This window comes from Falco naumanni, chromosome W, assembly GCF_017639655.2.
Source record: "Falco naumanni isolate bFalNau1 chromosome W, bFalNau1.pat, whole genome shotgun sequence".
NCBI classification, from domain to species: domain Eukaryota; kingdom Metazoa; phylum Chordata; class Aves; order Falconiformes; family Falconidae; genus Falco; species Falco naumanni.
The window spans coordinates 20,721,288-20,744,973 of record NC_054079.1 but is presented as its reverse complement, the minus strand read 5'-3'; the positions used below and the strand labels follow the sequence as shown (position 1 = coordinate 20,744,973).

General features: G+C 43.0%; 1 protein-coding gene across 1 annotated transcript in view; it reads right to left on the bottom strand.

Moving 5' to 3' along the window:
• The window catches only part of LOC121080429 (netrin receptor DCC-like), a 137,565-nt gene that overhangs the window by 99,168 nt on the left and 14,711 nt on the right, over positions 1 to 23,686 (bottom strand). The window contains exon 2 of the mRNA XM_040578448.1: positions 20,398 to 20,718. Within this exon, the coding sequence (XP_040434382.1) occupies positions 20,398 to 20,718 (321 nt within the window). The remainder of the gene's footprint in view (positions 1 to 20,397; positions 20,719 to 23,686) is intronic.

Here is a 23,686-nt window from a genome sequence, read left to right as displayed (position 1 = left end):
CCCCAGAGCCTACCAAAGGTTGGGATAAGCACTTGTTTGTGTCAGAGTTTGTAAAATTACACAGTGCTCCAGGATTATTACGGATCTTGTCAAAACTACTCCAGAGGCAGAGGGGAGGATTATGGCAGGGAATTGACTTTCTTGGACTGATTTTAATGAAAAAGTCAGATTTCTGAGACAACATTTAATAACGCTTCCACTTCTCCCCTCAGCTTGGAGCATCTCTGCCTTTCTCCCCCCTCGCTCGCCTGTTCCCAAGCTGATAGCAGCACTTTGATGTACCTTTCCTGGCCGGAGCCGGTCGCCCCCCGCCCCAGCCCTGCTGCAGTAGGGATGATTGCCAGCCCATAAATATGACTGCGCTGTGTCAGGCTGATCAAAGTGTCAGGCTGTCACATCTGCCTAAAAAAAACAAAGCTGCCGTTTGCACTTGATCCGTAACATATGTAGGACATACAAATGCTGCGCTATAAAATTACTCATCTTAAACGCGGTAATAATCAGGAGTGGCTGCTACAGATAGCCTGTTATTATACATGTGTTTAAAATTCAGATAAGGAATGTCTTGTTATTACTTTTACAAACCCACAGAGCGTCATGGTTTCCCCAAGCAACATTAACCAACCTGCTCCTGAAACGACACTGTCTCAAAAAGGGACTCTGTTCCTCCTCCTAAGAGGACATTTACACCAGGGCTACACTGTCATGTAACACAGCAATGAAACACCTCCACTTAAGTGTAGTGCACTCCAACCTTCCCCACACCCTTTTGTTCTTTAATAACTGCTTTGTCTACCATATGGATTGCTTACTATAGATTTATACCTATCCCTGAAGCTTTAGGATGAGTCGTGGTGGGTTTGTTGGGGTTGGGTTTGTTGTTTGGGAGTTTTTCCTGCCATTTTGGTGGGTTTTTTTCTTTCCTTCTCCTTGAGATCGCAGCACTGAACGACACGGTGCGTTTTGGGAAGCCTATGTCAGGTTGCTAACGAAGCCTTGTGCCTTCCTTGCGGGGTGAATCGGGATATAACCCGGACACTCAAATTTCCCTGCGTGCTACCACAGACAGCGTGCACAAAATAGGCTACCTCACTTTAAGGATAACTATCCTCATTTTTTGTTATATTTTTCTTAAGTGCACAGTCAGATTTGTTTGGGGGCACAGGCTGCAAGTAACACAGTCTTTAGACTTTATTTTCTTGTCGAGGCGATGTGCAAGCACAGCACCAGCGAACCAGCACCGGGCTGCCCTGAAGGCTTTGCAACAATTAGGGCACTCTCCCCTCTGCATCGCTTCCCCTCCTCTCTCCCAACACATTCACTTTGCCTTCTCCTTACTGGGTACATAATGAGCCATTTCTTTCCACAAGAAACCTCGGAGCATGCCGCAAGGAGCCAGCACCTCTTTGCAACTGAGGAGTTTCAGCTCCACTTTGCCCGTCCTCCCCGGTGTCCTCCAGCAACACGCACAGACCCCCCACCGTGCCTTGGAGACCGCAAGCTTACTATTGTAGTAAACATATGGAAGAAAATAGGTTTAAACTGCTGGTATATTTCCCCATGCATGGTGAAACAAGGAGTTAATTTTAAGGAAAATCTTAAAGTTATCACAGAAAGCAAAAAAAATAACCACCTTCCATTTTTTCTCCATTGGGGTCTGGAGGAAAAGAGAAACCTGGGGATGTTCTGCCCAGTGCCATCGTGGGATGGAAACCCCGGGTCAGGTCACCCCAAAAGTCATGAGCATTTAACAAGTCTCTCCCCTACCCCCTTAGGGGCCTTTCGGCATTTTGACCAGAACTGTTATTTTATAATTGGATCTACAGACAGTTTTACCAAAAATCAGCATTATTGCAGCTACAAGCTTCTTTTCAATAATGTGTTCTTACAAAATCACTATCAAAAAAATGCAAAGCAGCACCTACCAAAATAATTTGGAAGCACAGGTTCAACATTCCCAATGAAATTGTTCTTAACAGACTACTTCTCCAGGAAGCACGTACTGCAGCCCTGCTGAAACAGGGCAACCAGATGTCACCCCTTATTTGCCTCAGTTTACCAAGTTAATCAGTAAACAAGCCAACTCCAAACACAACTAACTACTCCTTACTGCTTGATCTCCTTCTCCTTGGACTTCACACTTGGAAGCAGAACTTCTGCCTGCTTGGAAATCAGCTGTGAACCCAAAAGGTAGCCAGAACGTGCGTGCTAAATATTGCTGGCTTGTTCCTACAGCACCACAGAAGAGCAGATGAGCTCCCCCATACTCAGATGAGCTCCCCCATACTCACAGCCTCTGAACCACCTGTGTTTGTCTTCTGCTGGCAGGTAAGACATAGCTAGAGAAAACCTCAGACCCTCTGAGAAACAGACTTGATAAAATTCATTTTACATCTCATTGCGTTCTACACCGCTACACTTCAGACTCATCTCAGCGGTGCCAAATTATTCAACACTTGATAAAAATTGTAAATTTTTCAAAATCACCGCACTCAACCTATTGAGAAGGAGTTTTGCATTCAAAGCCATTGCTGAAGTACAACATACCTTCCGCTGTTAAGGCTGTACTGGATTTCCCACCTTGAAATAGTCTCCTTTGAAAATATTGTATTATTTTCACTACACAGGGATGCAAAGCTTTAACCATGAATCAGAAACATAATTGTTGCACACGGGGGGGGGGGAACCCAAAAACGTTCATTCCAAAGACAAGTGATGTCAGTGGCCTGCAGGGAAACTTAGCTACCTAGTGCAAAGGGACCTAAGAAGAGGCCAAGAATTTTTTTCAGATTTACGACCTGAAAGAGCTATTTGCTTTCACAGCATGGCTACAGGTTTCTTGTAAACCAGCTGTCAATGGCAATTCATGAGCTTTGGCATCTCCTGGGTCACTCAGGAGCTACGAGAAGTCAATTTGTACTCTCTCCTCCTCCTGCATCACCCATTTCACCGGCCACACACAGGGCTTTGAGCACCAAGGGTCATACAAAGATGTTTTACCAGCCACAACATCAGAGCAATAGTAAATGGTCAAGCCTGGCCAGGTCCCAACCCACCCAGCAAACTCCAGGCCTCTTGTCCCTTCATGACTACATTATCAAGTAGCAAATTACATCCTACTCTCCGGATTTAATCTTCCTTAAGATACTTAACTTATCCCACCACGGCCGTACCTGAGCCCTGCTGAGCAACACACGCCACCACACCACTCCTCCTCCTAGTTTACACGTGTGTAACAAAAAGGACCCCTCTTAGCTTCATGCTTCTAAAGCGTGTAGAAAGGCCTGAATGTTTGTCACTGAAGATATAACTCCCAACTTTTCTAAAGAACATGGCTGTTGAGTCAGAAAGCATCGTTTTTACACAACCGCTTAATCATGAAGAAAGATGCGCTGTGAAATTATCGCTCTCAAAAAGCAACAGCATAAAGGTTTCCTCTGTTGACAAAGTACTTTTTGATATGCAGCAGAGAAAATACAGTCGGTAAACAAATTTCTGCCTTTGGCAGATGTGTTCTAATTTTCTCTTTTCTTTGTATATCCTGGAAATGACATCCTTTGGCCAGGCACCTGCCCTGTCGGCCTCACAGCTGTTTGCTCACTGCCCCCAGCAGGGTGGCGGGGGGGGGGTGTGTGTGTGTGGGGTGGGACAGAACCGAAGGGCAAAAGGCAAGCAAACTCACGGGCTGAGATAAAAACAGTCTAATCCCCGAAATAAAATTATAAGAATGAATTGTAATGACAAGGATAATAAGAAAAATAAGAGAGAACCAAAACCCAAGACAGACAAGCAATGCGAATGAAAACCAACTGCTCACCACCGATTGACCGATTGACCGATTCCCTGCCAGACTCCAGCCAACGTCCTCCCTCTTTTATACGCTGACCATGATGCCATACGGTATGAACCATCCTCAGGTCAGCTGTCCCAGATGTGCCCCCCCCCCCCCCCCCCCCCCAGCCTCTCACACCCCCCAGTCTGCTTGCTGGTGCCGTGGGGTGAGGAGCAGAAAAGCCCTCATCTCTGTGTAAGCCCTGCCCAGCAGTAACTGAAACATCTCAGTGCTACCAGCACAAATCCCAAACCCAGGCCCATATTAGCTACTCTGAAGAAAATTAACTCTAGCCCAGCCAAAACCAGCACATGCCTTCATCAGACATTCATGTAAAAGGACATCGCATTATAGCATATTGTGACAGTTCCTCACGACATAGTGCCTGCTTAAGCATAGGAACCTTTGTTGCAAAGGTAGTTCTATTTTTTTAAATCAGGATTTTTTCCTGGGTAGCCTGAAAGGAAGGAGACATCCCTTTCTAACCATTCCTTTAAAGTCTCTCTTGTCGTACTCCAAGAATTTTTTTCAGACTTCCAAGCAATGACCCAGAAGCATCTTGCTGGGGCAAAGCAAGCCCATATCCAGAGGACTTTCCTTGCACTAATAAGCACAGATGAATAATGTTGAAGCATTCTCTATTTAACTGGTACCTACAGGAATTTACCCCAAGGAAAAAGGAAATGCAGAAAAAAAAAGTGCTTTTGCTCCATTTTTCAGAAAAGCTTGACAAAGTGCAATGCATGGATTATTCCAGCGGCGGCTCCTATGAAATCCCTCCTCCACTGTTACCACTCTGGAGAGCAAGGGGGGTCCCACGCCAACATGAAAATTGGGACAAATCCCTGGCAGCCTGGGTACCGGCTGCATTCCTGCAGCAGGGCACAGAGCCAGCTCTTACCCACCCTTGGTTGGTGAAGCACCCTGCACCTCAAGGGTCACCACCTCAGAGTTTCAGCCTACATGCCATCGGCTCAGCCTGGAAGGTTGTCCTTGGATCCACGCTCCAGAACACCAATTTTAGACTCTAGGACCATTAAACTGCAAGTTCAGGCTATACATTCAGAGGATTAAAAGAAACACTTCAGAGATGGAAAGAAGATAAAAATCCGGTTTAAAAAAATTCTTTTCCCTAAGAGAGTTCGGCCAAATTGTGGGTCACTTCCAATAGCACAGAATTATTTCCTCCGCATCTCAGAGCCTAGCAAGAGTAAGGATGGATTGCAATGGAAATAAATTTATGTCAGTCAGCTATGCATGCTGCCACTACTGTTTTTCATAAACTAAAAAAATCTGATGTCTGATCACAGTGTAGTGTGCCAATAAAAAAAAAAATAAATACAATTCTACACTCACCAAGCAAAACAGCTGCTCATTAGTTCTGGTCTACATTTTAAAAAATAACTTCTGGAAACAAGAACTTGAAAAAGAGCTTAATTTTCTTTTCTTCTTAAAATCAATTATTTCTAGTCTTACCAACTGTGGAAAAAGCTGAACCAAGTGCATTTCCAATTCCAAAGCCAGACAACACGTAAGAAGCATTCAACCAGACTTCACGTTCCCAAGGCGATTCCCTAGCATCCTGCTCCCAGCCCAAAAACCTACGTTTTCTGTGCAGAGCCCAGAGAGCTGCAAACTTAGACTGGACATTCCTGGAAACATCCTATGAATTTTAAACACTTCAAATGTTTACCTTCAAAATATCTACAAACATGATAGGGCCACACCTTCCAGTCATTAAGGACTCCGTACACGCACGCTATCTGGATAAAGCCAGGCAAAAGAAAGGATTTTCTTGTTTACAAGTAACTTACGTCCCTACTCTACGTCCCTATTCTACCTCCTGAAATCTGGTAAAATATTCCGTCTTCCACAATTCAGAAATCCGGATCAAATCCATGAGGGTGGATCTTGCTAGAGAGCAGACTGGAAATTGCGATTACTCTTTACTTGACAAGCCCATATCCTTAGTGCCACCAAGCAGGCGACAGGTTTTACCCTCCGGGAACATGATTTCACCCGGCCTGGCCTTCCAGGCTACTGAATATTTGGGGGCAGAATCCTCTTAGACCTTGACCACTTCATTTTTCTCTTCTGCTTGAGCAGGGTCTAAACCTCCACGACTCAACTTGTCCGGCCCCGGAGGCAAAACCGCATTACAGAGCGCAGCGTAAAAAAGGTGTCGCAGCTGGCTTCAAATGAGCTAAACGGGGAAAGAAAATGAGCAAAACCAAACCAGGCTGGAAACTGAAATATCCCTGCTGAATTGTTGATTCATTGCTTAGTCTAGAACTTGAGGCACGATTCTCCCCACATGGTTTTTCTCCCGTAAGATCTGACTGGTCAGCATAGTCACAAATTGCAAAGAGCAGCTCAGAAATGTCGCATCCAACGTTCTCCGTGAGCTCATGCTTGAGGACGATGGTCAATGTCTGTTTTAAAGTCACGATTTTATTTAGACCTAGCCAAACACGTTATTTTCCAAAATATTTCCAAAATGTTCCTTTCTGACTGAAGATCTTGGATGCCAGGCACCAGCCCAGGTGAGCTTTTCGGGCTGAATTATAAACCCATGAAAATAAGAGTTTATAACGGAAACACTCACAGGCTTTCGCCTACAGCTACGCTAGTGGGAACCACGGTAATAAAATGAACACAATCACTCACCTTGTTTTACCAGTTTTTATTGCTGTAGAGAAAATTAAGGAACTTAACATTTTGCTCTCCACTAAATTGCTTTTTCTTCCCCAGATTTTTTTGGTGTGCCCTTTGTGATACCACTTACTTGTAAACATCCTCATTTTTGTCTGTGTATTAAAACACATGCATTTGGCAGCTTAGATTAGGATTTTTCTCTCTATAATATTTAACTTCCTAATTGGCCACTTTATTCTGAATCTTATTCAAATTAAAGCAGGGCTATTATGCAAGGCACAAAAGTTCAATTTGAGTAAAATCTGGGAAGGATTTTCTTTTTTGCATGAAAACAACAGCATAATAAATGCTAATCATTATAATCTTTTCAAAGTGAAAGCTTTTTAAGAGTATTTTTGCATTTACGAATATAAAACATGCTTCCAATTTACATTCTAAAGGTTTGCATAGAATCCAAGATGAGAGATGGAAGAAACCTATATGTCATCCCTTCAATCCCCTGTCAGTGCTGGATTGTATCATCTGCTGGTAGATATGGAATAAGAAGGTTTAAGAATTATACATTTTAGCTTGTAAACCCATAATCACCCTACATCAATCACAGCATGCAGAGAAATTTGGAAACCTAAGTTTCTGTAGCGCTGTGCATCAATCAAGTCCCCAGCAAGCGCATACATCAACGACTTCTCTTGGTCGGATAGAGGCACCAACTAGGGTGGAGAAACTTGACCCTTTTTAATTAAATTGCTTGGATGACGTGTTTTATGGAACTTGAAAATTGACCCAGCTAATTTAAATTTCTCTCCCCTGTAGTGACACAGTGGCATCACAACTGACCTATTTCTAATTTGCCCAAGAGAGGTCACCAAGGACAAATGAGAGGGTTGTAAACAGCTTCTCTCATCTTATTAAACATCACTTCTGCAACGTGTATAGATTTCAAGTAAGCAAGGTCAAGAAACCATTAGAAAGGTTAAATTGGAAACATGAGAGCATGCAAGGTGGTCACAAGATTGTTCCAAGTCAGAAAATCAAATTAACCCTAAAGAAATCCCTGAAGGTGACTACATCTTCATTACTTTTATTAGGGATAAAAATCAAGAAGTAGGGGAAGACCTATCGAAAACAAGATGCAAAGCACCAGCTACCCAGAAAGCCTTCCCACTCCTGAATTCCCACCACCACCATCTGATCACGTGTGCTCAATATTTCACGTTCACTTTTCACCAGCAATTTTCACAATTTTACCGATAGAGACGTCAGCATAAGGCAAGCGGATCACGTGGAGACACATTTTTAAAACTACTGCACTTGTATTCATCTTAAAATGCAGTGCACGCTCATCCAAAAGGGGGATCAGAGGAATACCGCAGGCAAAATAGCACTTCAACATCTAAAGAATATGCTTACTCAGAACTTGGTCAGCCAAACCAGAAAAAAAGAGCCAGCCAAAAGCATTCTGCAGGACCCGCTGAAGCAAATTAAGTGGTATAGATGACTAAGTCATCGCTAGAAAATGTACTTTAGTGCCTAAAATGATACTTGCTGAGTATATCCCAAACCCTTCTGCACTGGCTAGACCCAGCTCTCTGAACACTCAGAAGTTCATGCTCCTTGAGAGAACCAAGCCTCAGAATACCACCCAGTTCTCCAGACATGCCAAAAAACACCCGACAGACTCCACCAACATGCCCTACAGTCACTTTTCATTAAAAACACGTAAAAACGGGCCCCATCCCGAGCGACTGCAAGGTACCACCCTTTGGCTGGACTGTGTTGCTGCTTCAGTCCAGGGTAACAGAAACGTTCTCCTGGAAAACAGGTGCGATGGGTTCACGCCCCTCCACCAAAAGTGGTCTGAAACACAAATCTCCCATTGCATTTGCAAGAACTTCAACAAAACAAGCACGGCTACTTCTTCCTCTAATGATGCTGTAATCAGAAAAAGCATCCCACCTACGCCCAAGCACGCGTCATTTCAAGTACAGAAGGTACCTCCCAGCTCCGGAGCCCAGCAGAGGAAAGACTGCAGACACGTTCCTCCTTAGCAGACGTTGGTATTCAGCATGCCGGCTCCTACAAATCTCACTCTTCGGCATTTAATTCTCCCCATTCACTGTAAATGACACTTAGGATCCAATTCATCATTATAAATGCTATTCCGAGAACCAGGTCCCTAATGTTCAGGATATGCAGGGTGAGCAATTTAAGTCTAGGTTCACTGTAAACTCTAGATATTATATCCAACTACCCCAAACTACATGACACCAAGTTTGAAATGTAATACCAAATTACACTGAACTGCTCATGGTTAAGAAAATTACACATTTCAGCACATGTACCCAAAGCTTTCCCAAAGAAATAGCTCCTTCTTCTTCTGTGATCTTATAAGATAAATACAACTATAAAATTATCCAGTTTTACTGGTCTCAGGATAAAAGTCCTGATCATTTATATGACATTAGACATGCGTAAAAGATGTTTACATTTTAATCCTTGTAATAAGTACACTACACATCGCCTGGAAGAACAGTTTCAAGCATCTCCCCATAACATAGACTTTTAAAGCACATACAAATATCCTTCACTTTTCCTGCTCCTTGTGCCGTCAAACACTAAAGACCCTGCTGTTGCGTAAGTGTGTATAGCCTGGACATCCAAGTAAGCAACAAAAATGGTAATATACTTATGAAAATAATGTATTTGACAGTTTAATCAGGTTTCTTTAGTCCAAAAGAGGAAGGATGAGGGGTCTGAGCAAGAGGTACAACAGATTTTTAACCTATTAGATTGTAATTGATGAAATTATGATCCCTCCATTGTTCTTGGTCATAAACAGAAAGATTAGATCAGATTCCTTAGCATTAGAGAACATGTAGGTTGGACATCGGAAAATCTGTTGGTGTATCAATCATCACAGCATGGGTTGAGTTGGAGGGACCTTAAAGCCCACCCAGTTCCAGCCACTACTATGGACAGAGCCACCTCACACCAGCCCAGGTGGCTCTAAGCCCTGTCCAACCTGGCCTCGAACATTTCCAGGGACGAGGCATCCACAGCATCTCTGAGCAACCTGTGCCAGTGCCTCACCACTGCCTTTCTTCCATTGATGCTGGTGATGGTCAGACAGCAGCTGAGCAGGAATTTCAAAGCCACAATTCTAAATGTCAGCATCTAAACAGAAGCAAGCTTCCCTTTATTTTATTTTTAATCTATTCTTTCTTTATTTTCCCCAGTTTTAAAACTGGGGTAGCATTGCTTCTGATAGAATTATTCCTATTTTTGCTAAACATTTTCTATACCAATAGGCTGACAAATGCATCAAACACTTGCATATCATGCTGAGAAAGGCTCGTAGGAAACACAGGAGGACTCCGACTCCTGCAAATTCAGGTATGAGCACTGCTACTTCCAGAGAACAAAAAAAGATCCTAACGAGAAACGTTAAAGTGCAAAAAAAAAAAAAAAAAAAAGATAATTGGTTTTTGCCTAAAAATCTAGCAAGTCCAGAGCTCCTGAAAACGTAGATGGTGTAACTGGAGGTAAAGAAGGGCAGAAGTACGAAGACCCAGCAGCAGCACAGCCTGCCCTGCCAGCCGAGAGCAGGAGACCAGCCCTGGGCAAGGGGTTGCTCACATGCTCACAGCAGCAAAAGGAAGGGAGAAGAAATGCTCCGAAATTAAAACCACTTCCTAAAGCCTGAACTTGAAGCTGATGGCACCAGGAGCTCAGTGCAGGTAAATCTTTCCATCACACAAGTGACTGCCACTGGGAGATGAACTGAGGGAGGAGAAGAGACACTAAAGAAAAAAAAAATCGGTACTGACTAAAAAGTTTTCAGCAAGTATCAGACAAGCAACAGGGCCTGGCAAGGTGAGAGTCACAATTTTTTTTTTTCTCACCAAAATTGCTGCATCTATTATCACCTGGTCTGCAGGAACACAAGCAATGCGAAAGACACTTTTATATCGGGGGGAAGGGAAATGAATAAATGAAAAAACTTATAAGGTAAGCACTTGTTCTCAGGCTTCAAACGTTATACCCCACCAGCACCTTCATCCCGCACGATAAAGGACAAAGCGATGACAGCAAGAAAGCTGAGGTTTCATTTCCAGAAAAGAAAAAAAACCCAAAAACCAATATCCTGACAGATCTGTTGGGCACAGTCCCAAGGGAGGCTGTGGGAGCCTGCTCGCTTAGGGCTTCTAAAAACCACAGCAGACGGATGATCGGCAAACACTGTGTGGGAACAAGTCTCTCCTGGAAAGCAAACCCACCAGATGAGCTCCAGGCTGATGGCAGCTCCAGCGCCCATGATCTATGACACCCCATTATTTTAATTCACTGAAAACGTATGTCCCTGCTAACCATGGTGGCTCCCTTCTCAATCCAATCTCCTCAAGTTCGGCCTAAGTAAATCTCTGCCAGGCACTAAAAATGAAAGCAAAACCTTTCTCCTAAATGAAATTTGCTAATTAACGTTATGTTTCTATGAAGCACAAAGGTAGGAAGAGCAGGGATTGCAGTGGCACGCATTCCCGCTGAGCATTTCTCACAGCCCAACAGCAGGAGGGAACACAGTGCAGAACCGACAGTGTTTGTCATCACATCACGCACAAATAAAAGGAGTATTGTTCAGTAATGCAGTTCTCAAACCCTTTTTTCCTTCTGGAATGCTGCTTTCCTACATGTTGATACACTCACCAAATTGAAAATGATGGAAAAATCAGTGTGTTGACACAAATTCCATAGTTTTAGCTACTGATTTTCAAACTTCTGTTTTTACGAGCAAAACAGTTACTGGCTCACTGATGTCCGTTTAAAAAATTACAAAGATCCCATTTATCCTAGCTCTTTAGGTATCGTAAGCCCCAGGAATTCTGCCATTGCGTTTGAAAACACAGGACTATAAAGAGGCAGGTGATCCCCCCCGCAGGGCTGCTGCCACCAGAACACCACCAGTCACCGTCGGACCCACAGGAGCGGACAACAAGAATAGAGGCCCAACCACATCGTGTGATTGGGAGATGCCAGCCACGATGAAGAGCAGCACTGCACCTCAGCCCCTGCCTTGGAAAAGGCCACCTATAATAATTAAAGACTTCCCCCCATCCAAAAATATCTCCTGCTTTCATTGTAAAAGTTGAGACGCAGATGGAGGGTGGGCAGGAGAAGAAGGTGAAGCAATGAGACAATACATGCAACAGAAGGAGCGGTGGCTCGGCACTCAGACACCTGGCTGCAAAGGAGGGGGTGAAGGGAGGACTGCGGCATATCGCTCCCTACAACTCCCTGACAGGGGCTGGAGCCAGGGGGGTCGGGCTCTTCCCCCAGGGAACAAGCGACAAGACGAGAGGGAATGGCCTCACGTTGTGCCAGGGGAGGTTTAGGTTGGGAATGAGGGAAAATCCCGTCATGGAAAGGTTGGCCAAGGCCTGGCACAGGCAGCCCTGGGGAGGCGGGAGTCACCGGCCCTGGGGGTGTTTAAAAGACGTGTAGATGTGGTGCTCGAGGCCATGGGTTAGTGGTGGGCTTGGCAGTGCCGGGTTAACGGCTGGACTCGATGAACTTAAACATCTTTTCCAAGCTAAACAGTCCTGTGATTCTATATGGGCAGGCAAAATATGCAGTTACAGTTTAAGCTTGCGGAGATAACAGCACTAATTGTCCCACCACCTCCTTGGAGGCACCTCCCAGCAGAGCTCCAGTCCCCGGCTACATGGCATCCCAGGGGCACAGCTGGTGGGCAATAACTGCCCGAGCCAGCAGAAGACAGCACCGAGGAAGTGAGGACACAAAGCAGGATGAAACATGGTGTCCTGGTACAGGGAAAGACATTTAGGACAGGAAGACATTTAGGCAATGGAGAATGCTGATGCTTGTTGAATACCATTTGCTCTGCTCTAAGTGGAAAATAAGCTTTTGAAAGAGTAAGTTTGGCTCAAAGTATCTCTTGTTACCCAGCACTGGGTTTCTCCTCAGTCCTCACAGGAGAGGAGAAGGGAACGCGGAGCCGAGCCTTGATGGTTATGAATCCAGAGGCACCTTTGCCAGAGTGACAGAATGGGATCCAGCACCTGGGTATGCCTCTGCCTGCTGTTCAGGGGTCCTGCAGGACTTGTAGCATTCATCAGATGAACAGAGAGCTTTTTGTGTGGATAAATACAGAGTTCGTTAGTCCTCCTCCTGACAGAAAGCAGACTCGAGAGCAACGTGCTTGGATACACATCAGGAGCTGCTCCCCAGCTGCTCCCCATGGCAATTTTACAGTCAACAACAAAAGTAAAAGTAAAAGGTAATGAAAGCATTTCTCCTCATTATCATGTTGGTGGTTCAGGCCCTTGAATGTAAGGTGGAACATCAGCACAGAAGTGTACCTTCAGACAGGGCCTACTTCTTCGCTCGCTCTTTTACAACCGCGGGAACGTCATGGTGGAGCTATTCCCAGATCACAGGGGCAGGGGGAGCAGGGAGGGGAGCAAGTTAATGGAAAGGTTGATTTTCTGGGGTGGGGAGAACCCACAAAACAAGAAACCCCCAGGAAAATGAGGAGTAGGGAGGTTGTCCCGAGTGGGAACAGAGCAACACGTGAAAGCCAGAACTGGGTTACCTGAACGGGGCCATCACGGACCTGCTCCTCCTCACCCTCACCTCCAACGCAGCCCCAAGTAGCTGGATTCTTAGCACACTGGAAGGCACTTCTAATCATTTTGTAATAGCAAAATAAAATACCTGTTTAATTAACCTGCCATATATTTATTACCTTTAAATATTTCAAGTTGCATGGTTAAAGTAAAGGTTATGCAAAATATCCAATTAGTTGTACTGTATCTACACCATACCTAAATAATAACCAAAATAATGCTCAGCCTTCTCTGCTTCTTGCCATTTAAGCCCCCTTTCCATCTGATTCTTCACCCAACAGGCTTCAATGACTGGCTCCAAATATTCCAAAGTTTCTTCATTCCTCTTATCTGTTACAGACTGCATAATTTGATATTTTCAGTGACAGGGCAGAAGCTGCCTGCCACGTTTCTTTCAGCACTAAAGTCAGTAGATATGTATCACAAAACACGGATAATTCTCTTCGAAACCTTTCGGTGCTTTGTGGGAACCGTGATTACAAAGAACAGCCAGTCACCACAAGGAGCCAGTTACTTATTCCTGAATTTTTACTTGATTAGATAGCCAAGATAATTGTTCTGCTATTCAATGGTCAATTAAGTATCAAAGTAAAACAGGCAGGAGCATCTTGCCTTCTTCCACAGAAGTTCTCCCAAGGGAGGGAAGCCATCATCTACAGCTCGTGCCCTGCCACGAGAGATCCCATCACAGCTTACCGGGGGAAAGTGGAGCGACCTGCTCCAGCTCTGTGTACGAGGCACCTTGGAGCCACCTCATCTCCACAGGATCGAAGCTGGGACAAACAGATGGAGGAATTAAGGATGCAACTCAAAGCCTCTTGCCCAAGAGTGGCCATACAGAACAGAAACCTTTCCCATAGCCTTTCGCCTTATACAGGCAAAGCAATAACCGTTAACGATGTTGAAAATGACCATTTAAAGGGGAAAAAAAGAATCAGTGATCACATCAAAGAGACAACTACCTTACTAGATACACTGGGCTTTGTGGCTAGGGTTTTTTGGTTGCTTAGCTCCCTGCACTCCCATTTTTACACCAGGGAAAGTAGGTGCATCTAATGCACAAAGCAGTCAGAAAACCTGTGAACAAATGAGTGTGGCATGTAAAGAGCCTAACATTTACCCGATTTCCTGATATTTCCTTTCACTTTTCACATCTCTCTTTAAATACAAACATGCTAATGAGCCTTAATAGCATGACAGAGTATACATTTGTTGGAGTGGCGCGTGTGGGTCTTACAAATACAACAAAGGAACGTTCAGCAGTGATAGTACCAAGCGAGAACTCAGGAATCGTCCATTCCATTAATCAAAAAACTATTAAGCAATATAGTTCATCAAGTGATGTAAAAAGCAGTCCCACAGGCATATATTATTATTATTATTATGGAAAAAAAAATCTAAATCAGCTAGTCTTTTAACATCAGGCTTAACCAATTCCTGACAGGCTCCTAAGTGGTGTTCTGTGCCCCAGAACACACCGTGCGTGCTCTATGTAGTCATATAAAATGCAAATATAAAAAGGCGTATTAGAGAAAAAAATCTGTTGGCCGAGTTCATAAACATCCATCTGTTTTGCTGAATTCCCTGTCAAGGGGTAATACTTGTAAATGAAATATTCCAGCTAGAACGTCTGTTCTACAGTTATTAAAGACTTGCCTTTTTTTATTTTGCCATTTATTAGGAAAAAAATAATCAATTTTTAGAGAACCAAAATGAGTTTGGGAGGGAAATGGAGTTTGTTGTAGTTTTGTTCACTACTTCTATTATGGTTTATGAATTCACATTAAATAGCCTAAAATCTTCTGTGATTAGGTATCAAAAAGGGTAGGAATAAAAAGATTAAATCAGTATTGGCTCATTTTAGTTGTTATAGATCAAGTTACACCTCCCAAGTGATTAGTGCCTGAAAGTATTTTTTCTGCCTTAGTTAAAAAAAGTTACCACGTTAGATCCAGGGGATGAGAAATAGGCACCACTTTAGACCACATGTTGTTTACTCTATCCCATACATTATTTCCTAAAACTTGTTATAGCAAGTTCCCCGTGTTATCCCATCATTTCTTAGAAGTGAAACCTCCTTGTATCACTCATTCATTTTCATCCTTAGGTCATTAAAATCTAAAAATGCTGGTAGGCGATCGTATCTAATATTATATTTCCTCATTTATTAGCCATTCTGTGTGCACTCAAATAGATCTTTTGGAATTATCAATGAATTTAGACTATCCTAAAAATAATTCAGTGTTACAGCTTCCTTGCCTTCCCAAGGGGGGAGATTAAAAGTTCTTCCAATCTGCCAGGCTCTAACCTTGGGTTCAACAGCTGTCCTACCAACTAGGTGTCTGCTAAGGTCTGCGGTAGAGCCCAAGGTGTAACCACTAGAAATACTACAGAAAAAAAGGATGTAATTTTTCACTTGGGTTACCTTGTCCCTTTGGAGTCTCCTGGTGCTCTGTCTGGACAAGTACACAGCAAAGTTTTGATTATAACATATTCCTTGCATTTACTTTTTTTTTTTTCCTAATACCAGTGAAGTCACCTGATAAAACACCATGGCACGAGCAGCAGTCGCACACTCAAAGCTGAAGAACACATTGATGGTGTCAAACGCCACTTCAAATTATTTTTAAATCATTTAAAGGTCTTGAAGCTTGGCTGACAGGGGTTTGGGAGCGTCCAGGCTGACCTTCAGCTCAAGGAGAAATATGACAAATGTGTTTTCTTTATTCTGTGGTACTTGCTCAACACACACAGCTCAGTCCCACAATAAAACTGGTTGGAGTAACAGCTGGAAAATTCCTGCTTTTTCTTCCTGGGATATTAACCACTGTGAAAGTTTCTTCCACGAGAGAGAAGCCTAGAGAGGCTACACAGCAGATGACAACTCCCATAACACCGCGTTGAAACTTTCTCACAAAATTAAGTCTTTCAGGAGCTCAAAGGGCAACACAGGCCAGCTGCGCTTTTCCACTGGCCTCATCAGAGTGGAAATATTTTCAATATTTGACAAAGCATGTTTTAACTATTTTTCTAGGTGTTTATTTGTTGTGGGTTTTTTTTCTCCCTCCAAAATAACCTCTGATTTCAGCCGGGACTGAATCAGTGGCAATATACCCATGCAAGGAATGGAGTGCTGAAAGTATATACAGGTTAAGATCAATTTGTTGAAGGAAAAAAAATAATAAATAAAAAGGTGCTTAAACACCCAAGTGCTACACTTCTGACTCAAGAATTTAGTGACACGTAGCCCACATTGACAACTGAGAGAGTCTTCAGATGGACTATATGGATATATATTTTCCCTATAGTTTCTAGCCATCTGCTACTGGTGATGACCAAAGGCAGAACATTGGTCTCAATGTATCTACAGCTGTGCCACAGCTTATCCATTCTTCGGTTTGGGTTTGTGGTTTGGTGGTGTTTGGTTCTAGGGGTTTTGGGGGATGGTGGTTGTTTGGGCTTTTTGTTGGTTGGTTGTTTTGTTTGGGTTTTTTTTACAAGAAAACAGTTGCTATAAATAATTTTCAACGTAAATAATTTTCTAGTTCTAAGTCACCACTACGTCACACAAAAAATTCCTCTCCCATCACATCAGAGAGCTGGTGTGCACCAAGGGGCTGGATGCTCCAGTGTGGGAGTTCCCCTATAAAGGAACCATGGATTCCACTTTTGATCATCCTCTGAAACACCAGCATTTCAGATAAATTTCAGATAAACAGTCAAGACAGAGCCTTTGAAGGGCTGATCCTGCAACAGTCCATAAATAGAGACAGAGGACAGGTTAGCGAGGTTTCTCTCTTGATTACTAGAAATACCAATAATCAGTAGCCTGTTAAATTGGGAGGATTACTAAGATACTGGAGGGAAGCAGCTTTTAGTTTCTCTCCAGTGCTCCCATTTCCATTTCAGATTGAAACACTTTTACAACTGGAGCACGTCGGGGCTGTAAGGACCCTTGAGAAGTTCTTACAAAAAGTCTATCTTCCCATACATGGCAGGCTTGATGCATAAAATCCTTGACTGATTAAAAACAGTTTTCATTTGCTACGTTTTCTTTATCGAAAGCACTTTAAGCCATGAAAACGTTAAGGGGAAGGGCTTTAATAGGGCAATACACTTTCAGTACCCCTCCAGCAGCCTGTTCCACAGGGAGTTGCCTGTTACCTTTTAGCGGTGACTGTTAATGGTTTTAAAAGCATGGTGAAATCACGTTCCAAGTCTTTACGGCAAGAGGGAAAGATATATGCCCCTTCTGCATACCAGTGGCGTGGTAATCTTAACCTTCAAAGACATAAATGTTGATGTGTTCTACGGTGCCAAACAGCACAGTGAGTATTTAAAATGCCATGAACAGACCGATAGTTGAGAAGCGACGCTACCCAAGATTAGACTGTAATTCAGTGGAAGAATCTCTTCTTAAAACCCCCCTGAAATATTAAAGCTCATGATCGTTCCTTTGCAGTTTTGTGCAGAAATGGGAGACAGAGCGAGATGAGGATACCTACTGTTGACATCAACAGAGTCTTCCACCCATCAGGAAAGCACAATCGCACGTCCCACCATCCCACCACCCAATCCTCTGGACGAGAGCATCGGGCTCTCCAGCCAAAGCCTGTCTGGCAACGATCCCTTCTACATCATGCAACGGATCCAAAAGATTCCATTTTCAAGTGTCAGAACGTTCAGCATAGCTCTACCCTATCCCAATCCTTGTCTCTGTACGAGCAGGCTTTTCTGAACATAGGAAGTTTATTTGCTTTGCCAAGCAATGATTAACACAACATACTGGAGTGTGAGACCTTAATTTCTCCTCTTGCCCTCTCTCCCTTTGCTCTGCTATGTTTCCATCTGCCAGTGCCTTAAGTCAATGATGTTCTGCCAACATTGCTCAGCGACTTCCTCAAAACCAAAAAACAACAAACCCACACAAAAATTCTGCTCGCTCAGGAATACATGTCCTTCAGAAAGCAAAGCAGCACTTCTGCTTGAAGCTGTTGCCAATTTTAAATGCCATACATTAAATGCCACCTTATAGTATGAACCATTTTCACACAATCAGAAGAAAAAAAATTAAAAATCATAATCAAGGTCAGAAGACCCCTACAGAGATAGTCTAAGGGCAGCTACCAGCAGGTTGCACTGACTTGTGTCCAACTGGGTCTTGAATATCTCCAAGCTGGACACTCCACAGTATGCCTGGGCAACCCATTTCACTGTGTGATCACACCTTGGAGGAAAAATAGTTAGGTTTAAACAAACATCTAGTATTTCAGTTTGTGTACATTGCCTCTCATCCTTTTCACTGTCTTGCCAATTCAGAAATCATTAGCAGTTCTTCCAGTTTCAGCCAAATAGTTGTTGAGCAGAGTAAGCCCCCCCACCCCAAACTTCCCCCGTCACTGCAGGGATCAGGACCTGCCATGCAAAGCACAGTTCATCCGATGAAAAGCTCAAAATTACACAGCACAACAGAAAACTCACATATGTGCATTCACTTAAAAAGAATAATTAGAGTGATTTTATTAGTGGTTGCAAACAACCATGATCAAGGCCAAGTAACAACTTGAACTAGCAAAAAGCCCACCCTGGCAAAGCGTGGCTCCGCAGGCTCCCTCCGAGGGTGAGACCTGATAACAGAATGGCCCATTTCTCCATATCTGTGGGACTCCCCATCCCCTGGGTAGGGACCATAGTACAGGAGTACGTTCACAGCTGAGGATGTGAGGTTAAAAGACCAGATATTCAGACAGAAAAGTGGTGGGAAGGAGGCAGATTAGGAAAAAGCTGAGACTCTTATTAGCTGGTTTGATCAGGTACCATGAAAAAATATATGCCTTTTCTAGCTGGTAGAAAAGGGTTTGGAAGAAGGGAAGTGATCTTCAGTTTAAAGGACTTTAAGACTGGAAAAGGCACGGAGTTCATGAGGGACATTGGGGGAACCAGCTGAGAAGAGAGCTGCCTGGGCTCCCTTCCCAGGGGAACCAGTAAGAGTTTAGGAAGATCCAGGATGGCCAAAAGTTGTAGAGCTCCTGGACCAAACTGGATTGAACCTATTTTATTTTCCTTGCCCGTGTTGTTCAAAACATGGCAGGTCAGCAAGACTAGCTAGAGCATAGACTGGATTCCCAGAGAAAAGCAGCCAGGTAAGACTGAGAGCTTCAACACAGCCTGCCTTCCAACGTTCCCTTAACGTAAACACATGCTGCTCCATCGCGTAACCCATGTGCTTGAACAGCTGAGTTCATCTGTGCTCTGAAGGCACCAATTGTCCATCCTTTCCCCAACACAAAAGAACATTTTATCCTCTTTTCTCAAGGTTACAAAGGCAGTGCCTGGGAATGCTGCTCAATCCTCGGCAGGACAAGGCAACCAGGGCGCTCTTGAACAGGTTTAACTCAGTGATCTGCAATACACAGTAGCTCCCATCCATCCAACAAACAGAAACAAAAAGCATCCGCTTAGAACAAGCAACATTCTTCAATAATGGCCATAAAGAAAATTATGCTGAACTCTCGCAAATTCTAGTTAGTCTCAGTTACCACATGATTTGGTATTCCTTAGTAGGTTTTATTTCAAGGATCCCCAACCATTTTTCTCCCCAATAATGAGATGACCGAGGACTCGCTACATCCTTCTACAGGCTGATGAAAAGGCAAAAGACCGCTTGAAAACGTCAGACAAGCATCTTTCACAGCAGATATCTATATTAAGTCAATGAGAAGCCACAAGTGTTCTCAGATGCCTGTTAATAAACTTCTGTTCCCGCTGCCATATACCTACACAAGTGCTTTAAAGGAAATACAAAGAGGCTGCCAATTCTAGCAAGCTGCATAATGAGTTCTTGTCTATTAAAAAGTCCCGAAACCATAAAAATTTGTACATTCAGTGCCCTACAGAAGTTTGGTGCTTTTTTTTTTTTGTGATCTTCAATTCAAGAAAAGCAGGTAATTTCTAACTTCAGAACTTTCATCTATTTTGAAGACAATAAATATGCAGCGGATAGAGCAATGAAGAGATGATTAGACACATTTAAACAAGAATAATACCTTGTCAGAAATAAATGACTGTAGCAGAAATGTCATATCTAGCTTTACTTCTTTTGAAGAGAGGAAAAAAAAGAAAACCCACAGCACTTGAAGTGCTTTTTGCATACTGGTGTGTGTGTGTGTGTGTGTTGCCTTTTTAAAAAAAAAAAAAACAACAAACAAGCAACTTCTCACAAAGAGTATTTCTAGCAATCCAAAAAGTAGGACTGTTTCTCCCTACCTGCTACCATGACCTTAGCTGTCCGACTGATGATAGCTCCAATGCCTTCTAGAGATGCTTCACACTGGTAGACACCTTCATCTGGCTTGTGGTGCCTGGAGTGGACTATGTTTTGTATCAAGAGTGATCCGTTGGCCAGCTGCTGCCTCCTTTCGTCTACCGCCAGGTTTAAGAAGACCGTGTCTTTCTTCCATTTAATAACTGGGGCTCCTTGGTCTGATTCTGCTACGCAATTCAACAGCACGTTGCTTCCACGTATGGTGACAGCATCGGAAGGCTCGGTCAAGAACCTCAACGATGTGAAAGTCTTGATCAGTGAACCTGAAACAGCAAAACTGTAAGAGATGAGGCAGAAATACCAGCTGCACATTTCTATGGAAGAAACATACAATATTAGATATAGAAACTCAGTATAAGGAGCTACTGTACAACCCCCAGAGGCACCATAGACATGGTTGGCAAACATAAGAAATTAAGCTGTTTCTCTGTAAATTGTTTTTACACACACAAAACCCCACTAAGCATAAATTATATTTTTACCCCATCACTACAAAAACAATATTTGTAGATAAACAGATCTTATCCGTGTAAAACATGGAGATCAAGCAAAGATAAAAATCTGTACAACTACACATGCCTGCATTGCAGATTAGCATGAAACCACTGTACCTCTTGAGGTTTATTTGGAGAATTTAATGGCTTACAGGACCTACTCCGAGGTGCACTGAGATGCATTTCACTGTGCCCAGCACAAAACCAGCATTGGGTTCTTAGTAAACAAGGGGGAGGAAAGCAAGCGAGCCTGCAGCCTGATCATCCGTCAGAAACTGTGCCAAAAGCTTAAACCTGGTGGATCATCCTCCACCTCGCCAAAAAAATGTTCTCCTCATTGCAAACAGTCTGGCCACTGCTCTCCAGGAGGCAGCAAAAGAAAAGGGAAAGCAGGGAAGAGGCAGGGGAGGTGCTGAGCGCCAACTGTGCACACATACCATGTCCCCAACATGGCACTGAACACCCAAGATTCCCACCCGCTGCCAAAACAGGGGCCAAATTCTGCCACGTCACTTTGGTAACAAGGCACCAGTAGGGGTAGGAGAGAAATCAGACTTTACAGGCAGAGGGAGATGATCTCAGAGCAGAGCTACAATATTGGGTCTACCAAAGAGTCGAGAAATCATGAAAAACGCTTCAGAACGTGTTACACAGAAGGGCACAGCTCAAAATACCATTAAGGGGTCCTTTTCTCTACTGCACCAAGCGTTTCCCGGGAATTTCTAAACAGTCAAAGCATGTACAATTTGTATTTTGAGACAACATAGTCTTCTCGAGTCTCAGCGACTACACTTGATTGAGAAAGTATCAGAGCAGTTTCCACTGCATCGCAGGAAAATCCAAGTTTCTAACACATCATGGACTTGCCTATCCAACCCCACACAGGGGGGCACCTCCCAGTGCATCCTCTGGTTCCCAGACAGGCTGCTCCCCAAATTCCCAACTCCGTGCAAGTGCCAGCACCACTGTTCCATGCTCCAGCACGGGGGGGGAACAACTGCATATGAATGCAAAAATGGCTTTTTTCCCCCCTCTCCATCAAATTAATCCTTTTGCTTAATTAGAGCAAGTGAAAACAAAAACTTACATCATAAAGAGCCTGATAAAGATCCACAAAACCTTTTATTTCTTGAAACATTTATTTCTTGAAATATTTATTTCAAAAAATATGATTTCTACTTTGTACCTCAAACCAAAGCTTTCTATGAATATCTGTATAACAATGCATAAACAGCTACTCAGTATTTCCTTTATAGAAATTAATTTTATTGTCAAGTACCTTGTTCCACCCAGACACTAACCAAAGGGGCCAGGTACCAGATTTGCCTTCAAAGCATTTAAACAAAAAGCAAAAAAAGTTGTGGCTTCAAATAAATTAATAAGATTTAGCAAAAAAGGAACGCAAGAGTTGGAAGCCTCAAGTTGTACAGTTTCAAGCACAGTAACAACAGCACCATAAGAACATGGAATAAAATGTGTCGTCTAATGACATCGAGAAGAACAGTCTAATCCCGATTTGTTTTCCCATCTGTCTTAATGCTCCGATTCCAGCTACTGGAAAAAACACATCAAAATTATGCCTCAAAGCTGCACATTGGCACAAGGCACTTTTGCTCCAGAACACAGGTAACATTACAGAAATATATTTACAATGGAGTTACCTTAAGAGTTATCTTAAACCCGTGTTACCTTCCCTGCTCCCAAAGGCAACTGCGTTCTGTTGGTAAAACACAGTGCTTCTGCTTGGACATTTTATTTACGCCACCAAGACTTGTAACACAGTTTAACACAGCTGTTTATGACAGCGTGTTAATGATTTTATGCAGCTATTATCACAAGTAAATAATCCACTGCTGCAGAAGAAATGGGGTTATGACAGCTTCCAGTGCAGCAAATGCAGAAGTTACAGAAGTTAAACAAAGATTAACTTTCTTTTCATGCAATTACCCTTGCAGTTCACTTGCAATTTCAGTTACTCACATCCTCTGCAAAAAGCATATTTAACTTAAATTGCTTGACTACAAGGAACCTAACAGTTTGAATAACCTGGAAAGCTTTCTGAATGTGAGGAAAATTCAAATCTTCTTGGAAATATTATTCCTGAAGATAGAGGCAATGGTGACACCTTAGAAATGGAAGAAAAACGACCATGTCTTTTCAGAAGATATTGCTCGGAAGGGTGAGAATCTAAAAGCCATGTTTTGTAGAAGGTAGTGTTATAGATTTGCTAATAAGTTAAGATTGATTTACTTTATTTGATTGATTATTTGATTTTATAAAATCAATCATGTAATAGAAATATAGAAGGATAAGAAATATATTTTAATGAAACTTATAGTTATAGTAAAAAGCTGCTATAAAAAATCTTCTGTACAGCCCCGTACCAAGGCCGGAGGAATTGGTCAGAATCACCTAGTAGGAATGTTTAGAACTTAGATAACAGACTTAAGATTTGAGATGATTGTTTATATGTAACCTAGGAGGATGTACTAAAATGTCAAAATGAGAATTTATGTGAACTGGGAAGAGTCGAGTGAAGCAACCCATAGTTGCCGGTCAAGAAACAGTTACCTTAAGTGAAAGGTAACTCCGGCAGGGGGAGATCGAGACCACTGACTCATATACCACCTACCCAAATTGTACCCCAGACCCATTTCCGGACCTTTCTAACCTTTATTGCGCAGAATCGGATATGGGAGGAGAGTATGTTAATGATTTATGGGAAATCTTATGATTA